This window comes from Astatotilapia calliptera, chromosome 13 (genome assembly GCF_964374335.1).
Source record: "Astatotilapia calliptera chromosome 13, fAstCal68.1, whole genome shotgun sequence".
NCBI classification, from domain to species: Eukaryota; Metazoa; Chordata; class Actinopteri; order Cichliformes; family Cichlidae; genus Astatotilapia; species Astatotilapia calliptera.
Window position 1 is genome coordinate 6,034,873 of NC_137434.1, and position 16,710 is coordinate 6,051,582.

At 42.2% G+C, this 16,710-nt stretch overlaps 2 protein-coding genes across 2 annotated transcripts; both read left to right on the plus strand.

The window, feature by feature from the left end:
- The first annotated feature begins 95 nt into the window (after nt 1-95).
- On the plus strand, nt 96-7,769 carry LOC113034903 (leucine-rich repeat-containing protein 27). The gene is made up of 11 exons (XM_026190061.2): nt 96-245; nt 388-683; nt 803-933; nt 1,359-1,417; nt 1,908-2,060; nt 2,835-3,030; nt 5,970-6,110; nt 6,203-6,308; nt 6,806-6,885; nt 7,362-7,482; nt 7,571-7,769. Exons 2-11 carry the CDS (start codon nt 471-473, stop codon nt 7,682-7,684), a joined length of 1,314 nt encoding a protein of 437 aa, XP_026045846.2. The 5' UTR covers nt 96-245; nt 388-470; the 3' UTR covers nt 7,685-7,769.
- A 618-nt stretch (nt 7,770-8,387) lies between these two features.
- On the plus strand, nt 8,388-16,360 carry pwwp2b (PWWP domain containing 2B). The gene is made up of 3 exons (XM_026190056.2): nt 8,388-8,823; nt 10,997-12,725; nt 15,799-16,360. Exons 1-2 carry the CDS (start codon nt 8,684-8,686, stop codon nt 12,723-12,725), a joined length of 1,869 nt encoding a protein of 622 aa, XP_026045841.1. The 5' UTR covers nt 8,388-8,683; the 3' UTR covers nt 15,799-16,360.
- The last annotated feature ends 350 nt before the right edge of the window (nt 16,361-16,710 follow it).

The following is a 16,710-nucleotide window of genomic DNA, read 5'->3' on the forward strand; positions in this document are numbered from 1 at the left end:
ACTTAAAAATATATACAAAAATTTTACTGAAGAAATATCAAGTTAGTCGCCTTGTTCTTGTTTTGCACGTGGACAGCTGCCAGCTTGTGTTGACCACGTTGCTATGGTTACAGCGTCAGGTCGCGAGACGTGTCTAAAAGTTAGCATAACATTTTTCAGTTTCGTAGTTTTTTCCGACCTATAAAGTGTTTGTTTTTAGATAACACTGAGCCGTGTTCACATTGGTAGTAGTGCTGAAATAGCAGGTAAGCTAACACAGTTATTGAACAGTTACATAATGGTGGGCTAATGTTGTCCTTTAGTTAGTTAGTTAGTTAGTTAGCTCGTACCCAAGTTAGACGACGTCTCTTCATTTATTTAAAACTTTGACGGTTTTGTCTTTTACAGACAAACAACAAGAAATTTCTCTGCCAAAAAGACACTCGTGTATTTTGAGTATACCAGTAAAGCGTCTCGGCCTCCTTTGTGCAATGACTTCCCCGGAGAAGGAGGCTGAGCTTCCTGGTGCGCAGCTTAGCTTTGTCTTTGGGAGCAGTGTTGTCAGAGCGCCGATCCCCCGCACTCCTCCCGAGGATGCCGATCCACAGGAGCCCGCTGAATGTTATTCAACAGAGACGCTATGTCTGAGCAGATCTCAGCTGAAACATGTTCCAGACAGTCCTTTGAGAAATAGCAAGCTAAAGGTCAGTGTGGACTCTAAACACACACCAGCTACATGATGTATGCTCCAGTGGCTTTCAAGCAGAAGAAAAAACGTTTCTACCACTGCACCATTACTAACTGCTCCCTCTGTCATCTTCAGTATTTGAGTCTTGAAGGCAACCAGATATGCAGTATTCCAGGCTCCGTGTTTATCAGCTTGCCCAACCTACTGTGGTTAGATCTCAGGAAAAACCTAATTGAGTCACTCCCACCTGAAATTGGCTTGCACAGGTACTGTATGCAACATTTAAAAAAACAAAAAAATTATAGACCAGTCTAATGTGCACGTGTTCATTTGAACTTATCTGGACAACTTTGATCTTACAATTTACTCTTAAACCAAGGCATAGGCCTCTATGGGACTATAAGAATGTCATGTTTTAGAACATTTTCTGATCACTGTTAACATTTCAAAGCTATTAACATAAGTTGAACACTTTATGATAAGCACACAAGTGCTACAGTTGTAAATCTAAATGTAGCGAAATGAGATTCCCAGGCCCTAAAAAGCATTTCAGGATATTTATACAATATGACTGTAGAGTGGCCTGTACACTTTCCTCCTGTCCGTGTATTCAAGTTTAAGAGCAAAGATGCTTTCTGACGAAGGCCTAACCCCTTCAAACAGTTCATAATCTGTCTTTTTATGGATGTAGGTGCTTGAAAACACTGCTCTTAGAAGGGAATCCTATCTCTGAACTTCCACCTGAACTGGGTGAGTGGTCCCTCCTTATCAAAAAAAAGTTGTAATTTTCAGAAAGGAAGTTATACATATTGACATGTGAATTACATGTATGCAGTAACTACAGGATTTTAAAGGGGACCTGTTTTGCTTGTTTAAAGCTACGCAGTTTAATTCCTTGGACTCCACTAGTGTCGTTTTGCATGATTCACAGTTCAAAGTAATCATTATTTATTTTACACTGGGTCACTGAACAGCTCTTTGTTGATCATTTGTCCTAAATAAACTGTTTTTTTGTTTGTTTGTTTGTTTTGGGGCGTGTTATCGTCCACTTACACTCAAAGAATAAGTATTTCAATGAACATAAAAATTAATGGACATAAAAATTCATGGACATGACAGAAAATAAAGACACACATAATGGATCTCTTTTAACAGGTAGCTGGTACATTATGAGTAATGTAAGCCTCTTCATTATTCAGTGTACGTCTTTATGAATGAGTCATTATTTGCCTTTTTGCAGGAAATGTGATTAGCCTCAAAGGTCTGAACCTAAGGGACTGCCCAATCCACTTTCCTCCACAAGAGATTGTGCAGCAGGGACTCCAGTCCATCCTCCAGTACCTGAGGAGTGCTCTGGCTCACCGGCCAGTCAGCACAAGGAAGAACCCTCCAGGTGAGTCAAAGGCACTTTACCTTTGAACAACACAAGCAGCATGCACGTGCATCCTAGCCATCTGCTCTTTTTGTCAAAGGCAGGACAGCGCGTTCACAAAAATAGCTCCTTGCCCTGGTACCGCTTCTCTAGTGTGACTCCTGTTCCCTTGGAGACGGCGCGTGCAGCTCAGCCGACTCCCCACCACCACCACCACCACCATCATGCGCCTCCTCCCTTTTCACTGTTCCAGCTCTGTAATATTTTTAGCCCGATGGAAATGATCGATAACCTGTTGGCTCTAATCAGGAGCTCTCTGTCACTAAGCCCTGTCTGGAGATAATCACTGTGAGAAGGCTGAAACAGGAGAGGCTGCTGCTACTGCACAATAAGCAGAGACAGAACCCTCAATCAAATTATTTATCTCCCTGCTTACAAGGTTATTAACAAAGATAGGGTCCCGAGTTTCAGATGTAAATCTCTTCTCATTTAATTGGCCAAGAGAAGGAGTGTAGTGGGTTTGAATTTCCACGCTGTATTGTTATCCACCTTTAGCTGTGTTAAAACTGAACATTTATTCTTGTTAGAAGTTACTTTACTATAAAATGAGTAAAAATTTGTTGGTTACATTCTCCTCCACATTCCACACAGATATTTAAAGGAGTGGATTTACCTGTGTGAATTAGCTTCTTAAATGCCTCCTGCCAGCCACTGCAGCTGCAGACAGTATCGAATGTTGCAGTATCTGTTGCCCCCACACCGCACTAGTAGCTGCCATTGTTGTTTCATTCCTAGAGTTGCCAGCAGTGGAGAAACTCCAGCTGTTAGAGCTGAGGGGTATGGAGGAGCAGGAAGAGTCAGGGGATGTGGAGGAGCTGCAGAGGTTCAAGGAACTCAAGCATCAGTTGATCCTACTGGACAGAGCTGAGCTGGGCTCAATACCACAACGTGATAAAAACCTAAACCCCAAACTTCTCCTTTCTGGCAGGAGGTAAGAAAAGATGTTTGGGTGGGAAAAAATGCCCCATAATGACACAGAGAAAAAATGTGCTTGAAATTCTTGCAAATTTATTTAAAATGAAGAAATGAAAATGTAAATAAGTATTACCAGACTTTTCTCAAAACTTTGTTGAAGCACCTTTTGTAGTGATTACATCCTCAAGTCTTTTTGAGTATGATGCTGAAAGCTTGGTACACCTATTTTTGGGAAGTTTCCCCCATTATTCTTTGCACTCTCTTAGGCTCGATCAGAGTGGATCAGGTTGAAAGGGGAGCGTCAGTGCACAGTCATTTTCAGATTGCTATAAAGATGTTCAATCAGGTTTGAGTTTGGTCTGTGGCTTGGCCACTCAAAGGCACTCAAGGAATGGTCCTGAAGTGGTCCTTTGTTATCTTGGCTCTGTGCTTAGGTTCGTTGTCCTCATGGAAGATGAACCTTCGCCCCCAGGTTGTCTTCAAGGATGTCTCTGTAGATTACTGCATTCATCTTTCCCTTGTCCCTGACTAGTCTCCCATATTCTGATGCTGAAAAACATTCCTGCAGCACGATGCTGCCACGACCACACGTCACTGTAGGGATGGTATTGGCCAGTTGATGATCACTGCCTGGTTTCCTCTAGAAATCATGTTTGACATTGAGGCCAAAGAGTTCAGTACCAGTTGTTGTTTTGTTTCTCTTGGTCTGAGAGTCCTTCATGTGCCTTTCAGCAAACTCCAAGTGGGCTGTCATGTGCCTTTTACTGAGGAGCTCTGTCAGAGTAGCCTCCCTGACTAAGGCTCTTCTACCCTGATAGCTCAGATTGGTCAGGTGGCCAGCTCTAGGAAGAGTCCTGGTGGTTCCAAACCTTCCATTTACAGATGATGTAGGCAACTATTCTCACTGGAACCTTCAATGCTGAGCACATTTTTATGGACCCTTCCCCACATCTGTACCTCAATACAATGCCGTCTTGGCCTATAGACAGTTCCCTAGTACTGGGTATGGCTTGGTTTGTGCTTTGACATGCACTGTCAGTTATGGGACCTTGCACAGACAGGTGTGTGCCTTTCCAAATCATGTCCAGACAACTGAATTTACCACAGGTGGACTCCAGCTGTAGAAGCATCTGACAGATGAGCAGTGTAAACAGGGTGCACCTGAGCTCGATGTTGACTGTCATGGCAAAGCCTGTGAATACTTAAGTGCATGTTATATTTGTGTGGGGTTTTTTATTTTTAATACATTCGCAAGAATTTGAAGAAAATGTTTTTCACTTTGTCATATGGAGTATTGTATGTAGAATGTTGAGGTGGAAAATGAATTAAATTAATTTTGGAATAAGGCTGTAACATGAAAACATGTTGAACAAGGCTGTAAATCTTTCTGGGTGCATTGTATGGGCTTTTTTTTTTTTTTTTTTCAAAGAGTTAGCAGAGAAGGTCGGTACCTGTGTAAGATTTGTAAATTACCTATGAGGCTAGAGCCAACAGAGAGTTTCTTCTAGCAAAGAGCAAGAAACAGACGGAATCACAATGGTTCTCTCCAAAGGTTTAAATCTCGGCCTTCCACAATTAGCTCATGAACTAATTGATAGAAATTCACATTTTTCTGGTTATTTACTCTTAAATATCTCTTGGATTAGTTCTGTAGAAGTCATATACTCTGTCCAGGGAGCACCATGCCTCTTGAAAGCTGGGATAGGTTTCAGAGATGTCTCTCTTGGCTCTTAAGCCCTATAACCTTCTGCATTCTTCTCTGGTTGCACGATAATAGTCACATACAACCGGCTTGTAAAATAGCTTATTGTCTCATTACGCTATAGTTTTTAAACAGATATAACATGATAACTAGTGGACTTTGGTCCTGCTGCTCCATGTATTAGTGGAGGACATTGCTAACTTAGCTGTTTCCAGTCTTTATACTACTCCTGATGTTAACTGGCTGATGTGTTCATCCATGTATCCATGTAATGAATCCATTAGGCACATTTCTCTTTCTATGTTTATTCTCAGACTGAACTCAAGTAGCCTTTTATCATTCGCAACTCAAAGTAATCCTTGTTTATCTTAGTTTATCCTCTGAAAACAAAACTTTTTTAGCTCTCTTCTCCCTCCCTTTTCTTCTAATTGGCTGCTCCCCAAAAACAGCCATGCCCACTCAATGACATCAGAGTAGAAAAACATCCTGAAACAGATTGTTCAGAACAGTCTGGTTCACAGGAATGAATTACATATGCACTGACCTCATTATTTGAAAATTTGGCCATGTTTAAAATGAACATCTACCACTTAAACAGTTTAATAAAACATACCAGGGTTCAATTTAATTGTCAAATAAGACAGGAGTATTGATATTTCCCTCCAACTCCATACACTAGAAACTAAACACATGCAAAATGTCACACTGTTGTTTCATAAGAGGGATGAAACATATGCATTGGACATGCATTTGTTAAATATTTTCATTGAGATTTTAAAACTTCATGCATCTAATTAATTGTACCTTTGTTTTTGTATAATGTACCCAGATAGCAAATGTCTGTTGGGGCCAAGTCATTTTCAACTACTCAATTATCAAAGGTAAAATTTAAATCTGAATTATTATGGTCAATACTGAGGTTTTTTTTTTTAATGAGATTATTCATAGACTTTGGAAACAGTTGAGCTGGAAAACTAATGTGAAGTTGAGGCTTTAAGGGAGCAACTGCTGTAAAACTGAGAGCATCTTTAATAATCACTTAATCTCAGTTACCATTATAACATTATTTTACTCCTTGACCCTCCGTGGAGTGGAGGGCAGAGTTTGTGGCCGTGTGCTTTGTAAAATTATGGCAAAACAACTTTTTAATATCATTGTCTGTGGAGGAAACCAGGTGATAAAAATCTAAGCTGAGAGCCCAGAGCTCAGACGAGCCATAAATATGAAGCAGTTTGTTTGAATTTATTCTTCAGAAAAAAGACAGCCACCAAGGCCGGCATGATTCCCCAGCTCCCCCTTTTTGACTCGCCTCCTTGGAAGAGGCCAGAGGAAAGGAAGCAGGCTGCAATGAAGGAGTTGAACGAGAAGAAGGCTATTCTCGAGCAGAAGAGAAAGTGAGCAGATTTCGGCCTGGAGAACAAGAGTTGTTTTGGGTTTTTTGTCTCTGATCTGTTACAGAGTGTATTGTTATCTGACTCTCCTGTAGAAGCCAAGTGTCTCTTCAGAAGTGCTGCACACAAGCCAGAATCTCACAAGACAAGAAAATGTCTGAGCACAAAGAGAAGAAGCATGAAAGACAAAAAAGGCGTGAGGTTTGTGTGTGCTTGGGTTTTCAGCTGTCATCCTGCCCACCACCAGAGGGCACTAGAGCACCACCTCTGACACACTGGTTAAAGGAGAGAGGCATAGATATATTGCCATTAAATGAATCATTTTGATGTGAGTGAATGGGTTTTCAGACAGTAGCACCACCATGGTGGTGATGAGACAGCAACAGTTTCCACTGGCGGTAATGGAGCATGCTGGAGGAGCCATCAGTGCTGATATACACAGGGAGACACATTATAAATCTATCATTTGACTTTCAGCTCCATTTTCATACATATATATATAGTGGAGAAAGGGTGCCCATTATGTTTGCATGGGATCAGCCCGACATAAGGGAAAATTTATTGTAAAGGAAAAAAGTCTTTTTTCTTTTTTTTAACTGAACACAGTGCAGCCACAGGCTACATCTTTGTATGATGCATTGCAAGAGTTGTATCGCTTCACAGGTAAATGTAACAAGTACTTCCTTACCCTGTTTCAGGAAGCAGAAGTAGATTCAAAACCTGGTTTTGAGGACAGCAGTGGTGCTCCTCGGACATCTGGCATGTGTGAAGGGGACAGGTAATGACAAGCTCTGGGTCTGCTGTTAGTTCTGCCAGTATACCTCTAAGCTTTAACAGTGACTGCCTTTGTCTCTGTGAAGAGTACTTGTCCTACTTGTGGTTTAAACTTATAATCATCTCATCAATGAGCCTAACGAGAACTCCACAAGTACCCACTAAATGGCATTTTGCATGGTTTAGCAGATGCGAGTTCTGCTACTAAAGATGTAAAGCTAGAGACACCTAGTGGACAAAGACAGACTGCACACATTATAGAACATAAGCAGATTTCTTTGTTCCTTTTAAACAATGTTATGTTTTTGCAAAAACAGATAAACCAGGTAAGACAGTGCCACTTTTCTTATTTTATTTTTACTGATACAAGGAAACAGAGAAAGTAACCCTTTGGGTTATATCTGTAAAGGCTATAATACTTAAACACCTGTATAGTGTTGTATATATAGATTTTGACCTTTGAACTGCACGGCCCTAAAGATCGGCCCGGGACCTGGAACGGCAGATTTGTGCCCGTGCTGAGAAGATACAGGAGAGGTGCAGGAATCCCAGGGGCACAACAAGCGAGCAGATGGCAGCAGCGATGGAGGATGTGGAAGAGGTCTGACGTATAATTCCCATTCATTGTGCAACTCATTATATAGGTTAATATAGATTATTGATCTAAACTCCACTTTTCTGACTGACAGATGAGGAAGTTACAGATGCAGCTCCTGGAGAGGAAGAGAACTCAAGGACGAGATCTTGAAAAAACTTTCATGATCTTTACTGGGGACACCTGGCCTGGTTTCCTTGATAAGTGACAGAGACTACACACCTGCTGTTTGAGTTTTTGTGATATTTAATTGATATGGAAATAAATCAATAAAGCGACTAAATCCTTTTGAATCATATTGTGTTGCACAAGTCTATAAGGTAAACATTTCAAATCCTAACTTGGCAAGGGAGTGTTTAGAAAGTTTCCAGTTCACAGCTGGTGTGTTTCTATTTTTCTTTTAACTTCTGCAAGATGCTCTCTCCACTAAGCAAAGTAATCATGTTAACTTTAACTTGCATAAAATAAATACTTTATTGTGTCAAAATAAGCTTTTCAGAAAAAGCGTTATTGGCTCACCGGGCATGTATTACCTACATGCAGAGTAAATTAAGCCAGTCTTAAAATAGATCATTTTAAAGGGGAACTCGACGTTTTTAGCTCCAAATAGATAATAATATCCTCATTAATGTAATTTACAACAAGATACATTAAAGTAAAGTGGCAGGTTTTTGTCAAATAGCACATTAAATGTTTTATTTATTTGTGTGCGTGTGTGACATTATATATAATCGTTGTCAGCTGGCTCTGCATCTTGTGATTATTATTTAATTGCCATTTTTGTCATCATCAGTTTTAATTTTTGATTACATATTATTTTAAAATGCTTGTATGCGTTTTCAGTTTTCATGTGTAATTGTGGTATTTGTTTTGAAGACGGACGCCATAAACCTGCTGCTGAGTTTAAAAGAGGGGGGGAAAAAGCGAAAAGTGCCGGGGTAATGAATGGCATCAAGCAGTACAAAGTGAGACAGAGAAAGGGTAGGCCTTGTCTTGAGAGATTTTCTGCTCCTGTAGCACAGAGAGCGTGATGTCAGCGGTGGCAGTACTGTTGTAATTGACTTGGTGGGGGTGATGGCGTCATTTTATGCCCTGGTGTAGCCTCCTGCTCCAATAGCGAAGGGGAGACGGATCTTTGGCCGACGCGACCGTGGCTCCCTTGGCCGGGATCGAGCACCGCCGAGCCGGACAACTCACCCCGGGAAACATGGAGGCTGTGGCCGAGGAGCTGCGGGCCGGCTCTCGGGTACCTGTCACTATCGATCAAATAGTTAACGATACACTGGTGGTGACGCTGACCTATCGAGAAAGGATCTACACGGGGATTTTACTCGATTGCAACAAAAAGTGAGCACTATTTTTTCTAAACTTCTTTTATATATTATCGTCTAAAAATTATTTGCTAAATACTGCTAACGGCTAATTTACCTTGGATGCTAAGTCAAAGCTAACTATTAGCGACCTAGGCCTTTATACAAAAGGCTTGCAGGTTATTGTAGCTGACAAGGTGGCTATCTGCTAGCTTCTCGGCTAATGTTAAAGTGATGTCATTTTTGCCTATAATAAGACGGCGAAATACTCGATTTTACGATGGAGGAAAACTATATAAAGGCATTAGCCCAGCCTGTAGAGACTGTTAGTGACTTCTGTTGAAAAATATCTACTGTCAGTGGGTTCAGCTATAGCTTATTGTTAGCCTAATCAAGGGAAGAGCAGCTAAAGCGAATCCAGTAAAATAGCCAGGCCTTAGCTACACACTATTTATTTTTATCTGTTTTATTATCATGCAATTGTACAGAAATGTGAATGTGCACTAGTTTTGTAGGCAAATGTCTGAGTACAGTAAGCTGAAATTTATTCAAAGGCAGCAACATTATAACCTGTCATTTCTGACTAGCAGAAACAATAGAAAATTATTAAAATACATTTGAATGATCACAACTGTGTCTCATTTTCGGTAAATCAAGCTTTGGTCTTATCTGTGTCCATCTTAGCCTCTGACAAAGCAAAACATAAAAAAATGGGGCTATTGATAGAAAGCACAGTCTGTTCAAAAGAGAACCATACAAGTATAATTTGACATGTATCAGTGTCATGTCTTATCAGGCCCTCTTGTTGTGTGTCACATGTATAAGCCTTGTGTTCCTCCTGGTGCTGTGCACCTTAAAAGCCACTGGCTTTAGGCTATTTATAGACGAGCAGAATCAGAACCTGACCAGCTTTTCCCCTTAGTATGCTTAGATGGTTTTTCGTGCAAGAGCTCATGCTGTACTGAAAATAACCCACCCAAATGGGAAAAGGTCGGCCTTGGAATAACTTAAAATAGGCCTATATTTTAGGCCTTGTCACTGACAAAATTTGACTAATTCCTCCTTTTCAGCTCATGGCAATACACTTCCTGTCATTGTCCGATGCAAACAGATTGTTGCATTATTTTTTTTAATCTTATTGTCTTGCCCTATCATTCTGACAGATCTCCACCACAGCATGAAAAGACAACAGTGTGGTGAATCATGCCTGGCCATATTCTGCGTCCTTGTACTGCGCTTAACTATTACTGTGTGTTCCCTACTACATACAGCCTTGTTTGTGCTGCGTCAATCAGAGTAAAGAGTGATATTCAACAGCTATAGGGGCGCATATTTTGTTATGGGAGCCTAAAGCTAAGAGTAACAAGCCTCACCAGGAGACTATTATTTGGAGATGCCTGCCAACTACTTCTCTTGGGGAGGAAAGCAGGCTCCCCAAATGTGCACTAATTAATAATCTTGCCGCACATAAGCCCCAAGTAGACACGGATGCAAAAACAAACTGAAATCTCCTGGCTCCTTCCCTACCTCTCTGAATCCCGAGTGATTCATGGGATTGTTTTTGTTCAGTCAGATGTTGGGGAGGAGGGGGTGGTCTCGGGCATCCTGTAGTCTCTTTGTCTGTTGTCTCCTGACTAAGGCAGCACAGCTATGTTACTGTTGCTTGCCAGCCACCTCTCAAAGACTTTCTTGGCAGTTAGGACCTCACTGGACATGTTTGCTGATCCCAGTGTGTTTATAAAAAAAAAAAAAAAAAAAAAAAAGCACACACACACACGCAAAAATCACATAAAAATCACTTAGGGAAAATTCAGCAGCACTGTTGCTTCTGTGGCCTGAGGCTGAGGCACAGATAACTGTCTGTCTGCTTGCACAACAAACCCCAACCCCCACATGTTAAGAACCTTCAGCACCCAGGTGACAGGGAGAGTGACATCAATGTCTCGCGTCAAAGTAAAACCAAAACTAGTTATATATGTTTGTTTGTTTTTTTCGACAATGTGAACAGTTTTGGCTGTTCTTTTATTGTTTCAGTGCTGTCCTACTTGCCTCAGGTTGTGTCACATGTTGAGGCATGTTGTTCTAATGGAGGGGATTGTTGAAGTAAAAATTCTCAGGGTTTAGCACGACTGTATCATCTTTGCTGTATAAAGCTTAACAAGATCCACAGCTATTTATACACTGTTTCTTTTTTCTCTCGTTTATTTTAGGACCGGGCTATTTTGTCTACCAGACTTCACAACAAAACTCGGGGACTGCCAAGAATCTAAACCTGCTTCTGAAATCCAAGAAGTTCTGAGCGAGGACTCGGTTTCCAAATCTCCCAGCCAGGTTTCACACAGACCAAAGGATGAAAACACTCTCCCTGAAAGCAGCATACCTACACCTCCTCTACCCTGCCCCGTTCCCACACCAGTGCCAGCTGGACAGACTCCTTATCCTCCTTATTTTGAAGGAGCCCCCTTCCCCCAGCCCTTATGGGTGCGCCACACCTACAGCCAATGGGTACCTCAACCCCCTCCACGACCAATCAAGAGAAAGAAGAGGCGAACGCGAGAGCCCGGCCGTATGACCATAAGTACTATCCGTCTGCGGCCTCGGCAGGTACTGTGTGAAAAGTGCAAGAACACGCTAAATAGTGACGAGGACAGCAAAGATGGCATGAGCAACACCAAGACCTCTAGAAAAGAAAATTCACTACAAAGTGACGATGACGGCTACGACAAGGATACTCCTAATAAGTTGTCAAGAAAAGAGGACACAGTCACAGCCAAGGACACTAAAAGACGGGAAAATGGCACCAGCCTTGATAGTAAGCGTCTCAGAAAGGACAAAAGGTGCGAGGCTGATGGGGAGAAGTACCCTGGAACTGATGTTATTCCACACAGTCCCGTCATAAAGATCTCCTACAGCACTCCACAGGGCAAGGGGGAGGTTATGAAGATCCCGGCACGAGTCCACGGTTCAGTCAAACCATTCTGCCCCAAACAGCTGGTGCAGAATGGCGTGGGGGAAAACGACAAGGCAACTTCTGATGCCACCAAGGAACAGCGGCACATTCTAGATGCCACAAGGTCTGGCCTCACTGTGTCCATTCCCAAACTCAAACTAACAAGACCTTTTGCAAATGTAGGTCAGGACACACCTTCTCCAAAGATCCGTTTGAGACCCCCTCAGAGGGACACTGAGGAGAGCGTGGTTGAGTATGATGCGGAACTTCTTGGAGGCACCAGGAGACGGAGCCCTAGGGGGCCCGGGCCGTGCCTCCCACACTCCGAAGACTCAGGAGAAGGCAAGAACTCTCTGGAATTGTGGTCAGGGAGTTCAGGTGAGGAGGTGGATCGCGGCCACAGCGACCTCACCCTTCTCATTAACTTCCGTAAACGTAAAGCGGATTCTTCTAGTTTGTCGGTGTGCAGTAGCGACAGCCTGGACGAGTCAAAGTCCTTCAGCTCGGACGGCACCTCACCAGAGCTGTGCGATCTGGCGCCTGGTGAAGACCTCTCTGTAACCTCATCTTCTGTACCTTCACGGGACGACTGCAAGACGGTGCCGCCTCTCACAGTGCGGCTTCACACCCGCAGCATGACAAAGTGTGTGACAGAAGAAGGTCACGCCATAGCGGTGGGTGACATCGTGTGGGGGAAAATCCACGGCTTCCCCTGGTGGCCCGCACGCGTCCTGAGCATCAGCGGCACTCGCAAGCAGGAGACAGCCAGTTGCGAGGCCCAGTGGCCCCAAGCCAAGGTGGCGTGGTTCGGTTCACCCACAACCTCCCAGCTTTCTGTTGCCAAACTGTCGCCCTTCAGAGAGCTCTTCAGGTCCCGCTTCAACCGGAAGAAGAAAGGGATGTACCGGAGAGCTATCCTGGAGGCAGCCAAGGCCGTGGGTCACATGAGCCCGGAGATTACGTCACTGCTTTCTCACTGCGACACGTAGGTGAGTTCATAGCACTTACATGTGCCTGTATCACTTCTATGACTATGTTGGGCAAAGGGGTATACTATAAACTAGAGCTGGGCGATATGAGATTTTTTCATATCACGATATGTTTTTTTCATTTCAGTCGATAACGATATCTATCACGATATAAGCCAAATAACTATATTTGTAAGATTTAAATGTGCCGTTGCTCACAAGTAAAATGTGAAATAATCAGCAGCTTGTTTTTATTTAAGTATTTATTTCCCATAATAAGTTCAACAGGGTAGATGTACTTAAGGAACATGAGACTTTTTCAGATAAATAAAGGCAAATATTGCAAACTACACAAAAGGCAGCCGCTAAAGCGTTTAAGTTTCAAAATAGAACAAACGAAACAGACTACTAAATTGTCAATTCCACTTAGAAACAACATACTAATTCTAAAAATAAATCTTAGTTTGTTTTACAGAAGAACAGACAAAACTGACTAACTTTTGTCAATATCAAATAAACTGAGAACTAAAAGGAAATTCTCAATCTCTCCTTGTTGTATAGCTTAGCTTTTCAAACACTTTTAACAGTTACTTTAGTCTGACAAAAGCCGAATGACGAATCAGCGCTTCCAGTCAGAGACTGAGGCTACGTCCACACGTACACGGGTATTTTTGAAAACAGAGATTTTCCGTTTTCGTTTTAAAAAATAATCCCGTCCACACATAAAGGCAGAAATGAAGGAAAACGCTGCTATGAACATGCCAAAGCAGCAGGTGGCGCTAGATTCCTAACCGTGCAGAAATGTTGGCCAATCAGAAGTCTAGAAGCCTCGGTGGGAAAAAGTAAACAAAGCTGGGGCATAGAAGCAGAACAGAGTCGTGTGTGTGGAGGGACAGTAACTGTGTGTATATGTAAGCATTTAAACACTGCAGAGAGTAGAATTAACAGTATTGTAGAAATTCATTTCACCGAAACAATAACGTGGCGCACAGTGTGACGCATGCACCAGTTTATTGTATTTCCAGACTTGCTTTCGGCATAATTTACAGTGCACGCTACTCTGTTTTTTGTCAGACTTGAAATAGCCGAAATACCTTCACACTACGGAGCTTCTATGGCTCTTCCGTTCGACAATCTCTCCGGCGTTGGAACCATCATCTGTTTTCTCTTCGGTCACGCTCGGTTGATTTTTCTAGTCGGCACACTCATTTCCTCCATTACGCGCTGGCTCCATTACCCGCTGGCTGCTTCCCAAACAAACACACGTGCGGCTTGGCACTTGTGCTGTACGTAACAAGTCACGCGACATGACGCTGCGGCTGTGATTGGTTCGGCTCTGCGCTACTTAATTTGGATTGGCTGACCTTTTTTTTTTTTTTTTTTCTTTTTTCTTAAGAGGACAAGAGCGGCGAGGTCTATCGCGATAGCTTAATTTCTCTATCGAGTAAAAGTTATATCGCGATACATATCGTTATCGTTCTATCGCCCAGCTCTACTATAAACATAGAATATTACAGAAATCGTTACCGATCACCTGCATTTTTTTTCAAACAATGTCTACATGGTAGATGAAGGAAATGCTTTAAGTGAACCTAAGAAGATAATACAAGCAGCCAGTTGGTGTTGTCGTTGTGTGCTCCCCCACAAAAAAACAAAACAAAAAAACAAGGCCCACACAAACACACGGACCAACACCAACTGGCTGCTTGTATTTTAGATTGTATTTTATTTTTTTAGATGACAAAAAAAAACTCGGTCTAGTCATCAGTGGCCCAACTGGTAGTTTTAATCACAATGATTGACTATGAGAAACAAGTCTGACTCAGCAAGAACAAATTACAGCACAGAGCTGGTGCAGATGAGCAAGAGCTGCCAGTGTAGAAATGTTGGCTGTGCAGACACAATACGGGCTGCATGCATGAGTCAGTTGATTGACAGTAAGTCGGCACGTTTCTCAGTTTTTGGCATTTTCTGTTTTGTTTTTTTTTTTTTAATATGAACCTTTTCTTTCTTAAACGATTAGAAATTGAGTAACTTTGATATTTGCATTGATTCTATGATTTGACACCCCCCCCCCCCCCCAAAAAAAAAAGCGCACACACCAGAAAGAATGTACAGCCAAGCTAAAAGTGTATGTTTTTAATTTATTTCAATTGTGTCCCTCTTGATTGTATATATTTCTCCTGTTTGCTATTTATTCCTTTATATTTTATGCTGGAGCAGTTAGTATAGAGCCCCACAATTTTGTAGTACACGTGCAATGACAATTGTTAAATATTCCCTGTGCCTCTCCGGCTGTATTCACCAGCTCTTCCCTCAAATATCTGTGAAACCTGTAATTTGATGAGCATGTTAAACTTTAGGGCAGAATGCTGAGCTAAAAGAAAAAGAGCTTGTGCTCCAACCCGCTCTAGTACCAAACACTTTGAGCTGTGTCGTGCCAGCCTCGCTGCATTCACGTCCTGAAACAGGTGCTGTGTTTGAGGCAGCAGAGCAAACATTAACACAAGCTCTAATGAAGGCACAGGCTGTGCGGCTGCCTGTCAACAGGGATGGTTTGTTTAAAAGGCTCATTTCAGAAAAGGACTCGCATCAGGCTGTACTGCTTCAATTCAAGCAATCAGAGTGCATGACCATAAGTTGTTTCTTTTTTTAAAGTCATCTCTTATTTGGTTGTCGTCCAAGTGTGGTGACCTAGCCTGGGTAGCCAAGCAGCAGGTTTCTCAACATACACTCAAATGTTAAATATTGTCTCTGAGTGATAGAAGGGGCAAACAGACCATTTCCAACCCCACTGTTTACTCTGTTACGAGCACAGCAGCCAAGAGGGAATTGGTTATAGCAGAGGATAAACAGTAAGGGGTTAAGGCAAGCCTATATTTGGTGCCTTTTCCAGACCTCATAAAGGAAGCGTTTTTCTTCCTCTGTCAGCTACACAGAGGTTTCACATGACTGATATAACATGTTGAGCACAACACCAAACGCACTGCTGATTCTTGCAGACTCAGTTAAAAATGACCTGCACCGGATGCATGACCTGCCTTGTTTGCTCATTGTCTATCCCCCTTTTGCCTCTCTCTCTTTTTTTGCATAGAGCCTGAGGACTGAAGACAAGTCTCCGAGGTTTTTCTGAATTCTCAGACTATGTCATCAAGACCCAGGAGGGAGTACGTGTGGTTGCCACGGCTACTATTTATACGCCCTCTCATTTTTTATTTTATTTTATTTTTTCTCACAAGGCTGGTGGAAAATGGCCGCCAAGGTGGAGTGTTCTTGAGACCGGATAAGGGAGCAAAAAATATAAAGGCCTGGCATCTCATGGTCTTCTTTGAACTATAAACTATTCCTCCTTTTTTTTTTTTTTTTTTTTTTTTCCTTTCCTAGATTTAATCATATTTCAATAGAGCCGAATAACAACACTACAAGGACCTGAATGTATTTATTGTCTGTAATGTTTTATTATGATCCAGTAAGTTCACCCTTTCTACTACAGTCTCGCAAAAACCTCCCAATCTGCTGCTGTCATTATCGCGGGCCTTGCCGCCGTCGTCGTTTGGCTCCAAGGTTCCCCTCCTCCAGCCAAGAAGGCTCCCCCTCCTCTTCCTCCTTCATCCCTCGGACACAAGTTTAAAAAGGAAAAAAAGTCTTACCCCAAAACCTCTTTTCCTCTGAAAATGTGAACAGCTCCATCCAGAGACAGTAGTGACTGTTTCCAGCTAGCGATCACAGTGTTTCATCCTCGTAGCCTTCCGCGACATTAGTTGGATTTGTGGATGTATTTATACTGAACTCTGTTCCTCTCCTGATTCATGTCGTGTCTCTTTTCCATTTCATTTTCTAACGTTACGAGTGTCATGTCGGCGTACTCTACCCCTCCCAACGCTTTTGTTTTTTTTGTTTGTTTTTTTTCCCTGAGAACCATTATTAATTATTTAAAAGTGTCACGTTTAAGAAAAAAAAAAGCACTTTATCTGTACCTTGGTGGCCTGCTGTAAGCTCACTGTCT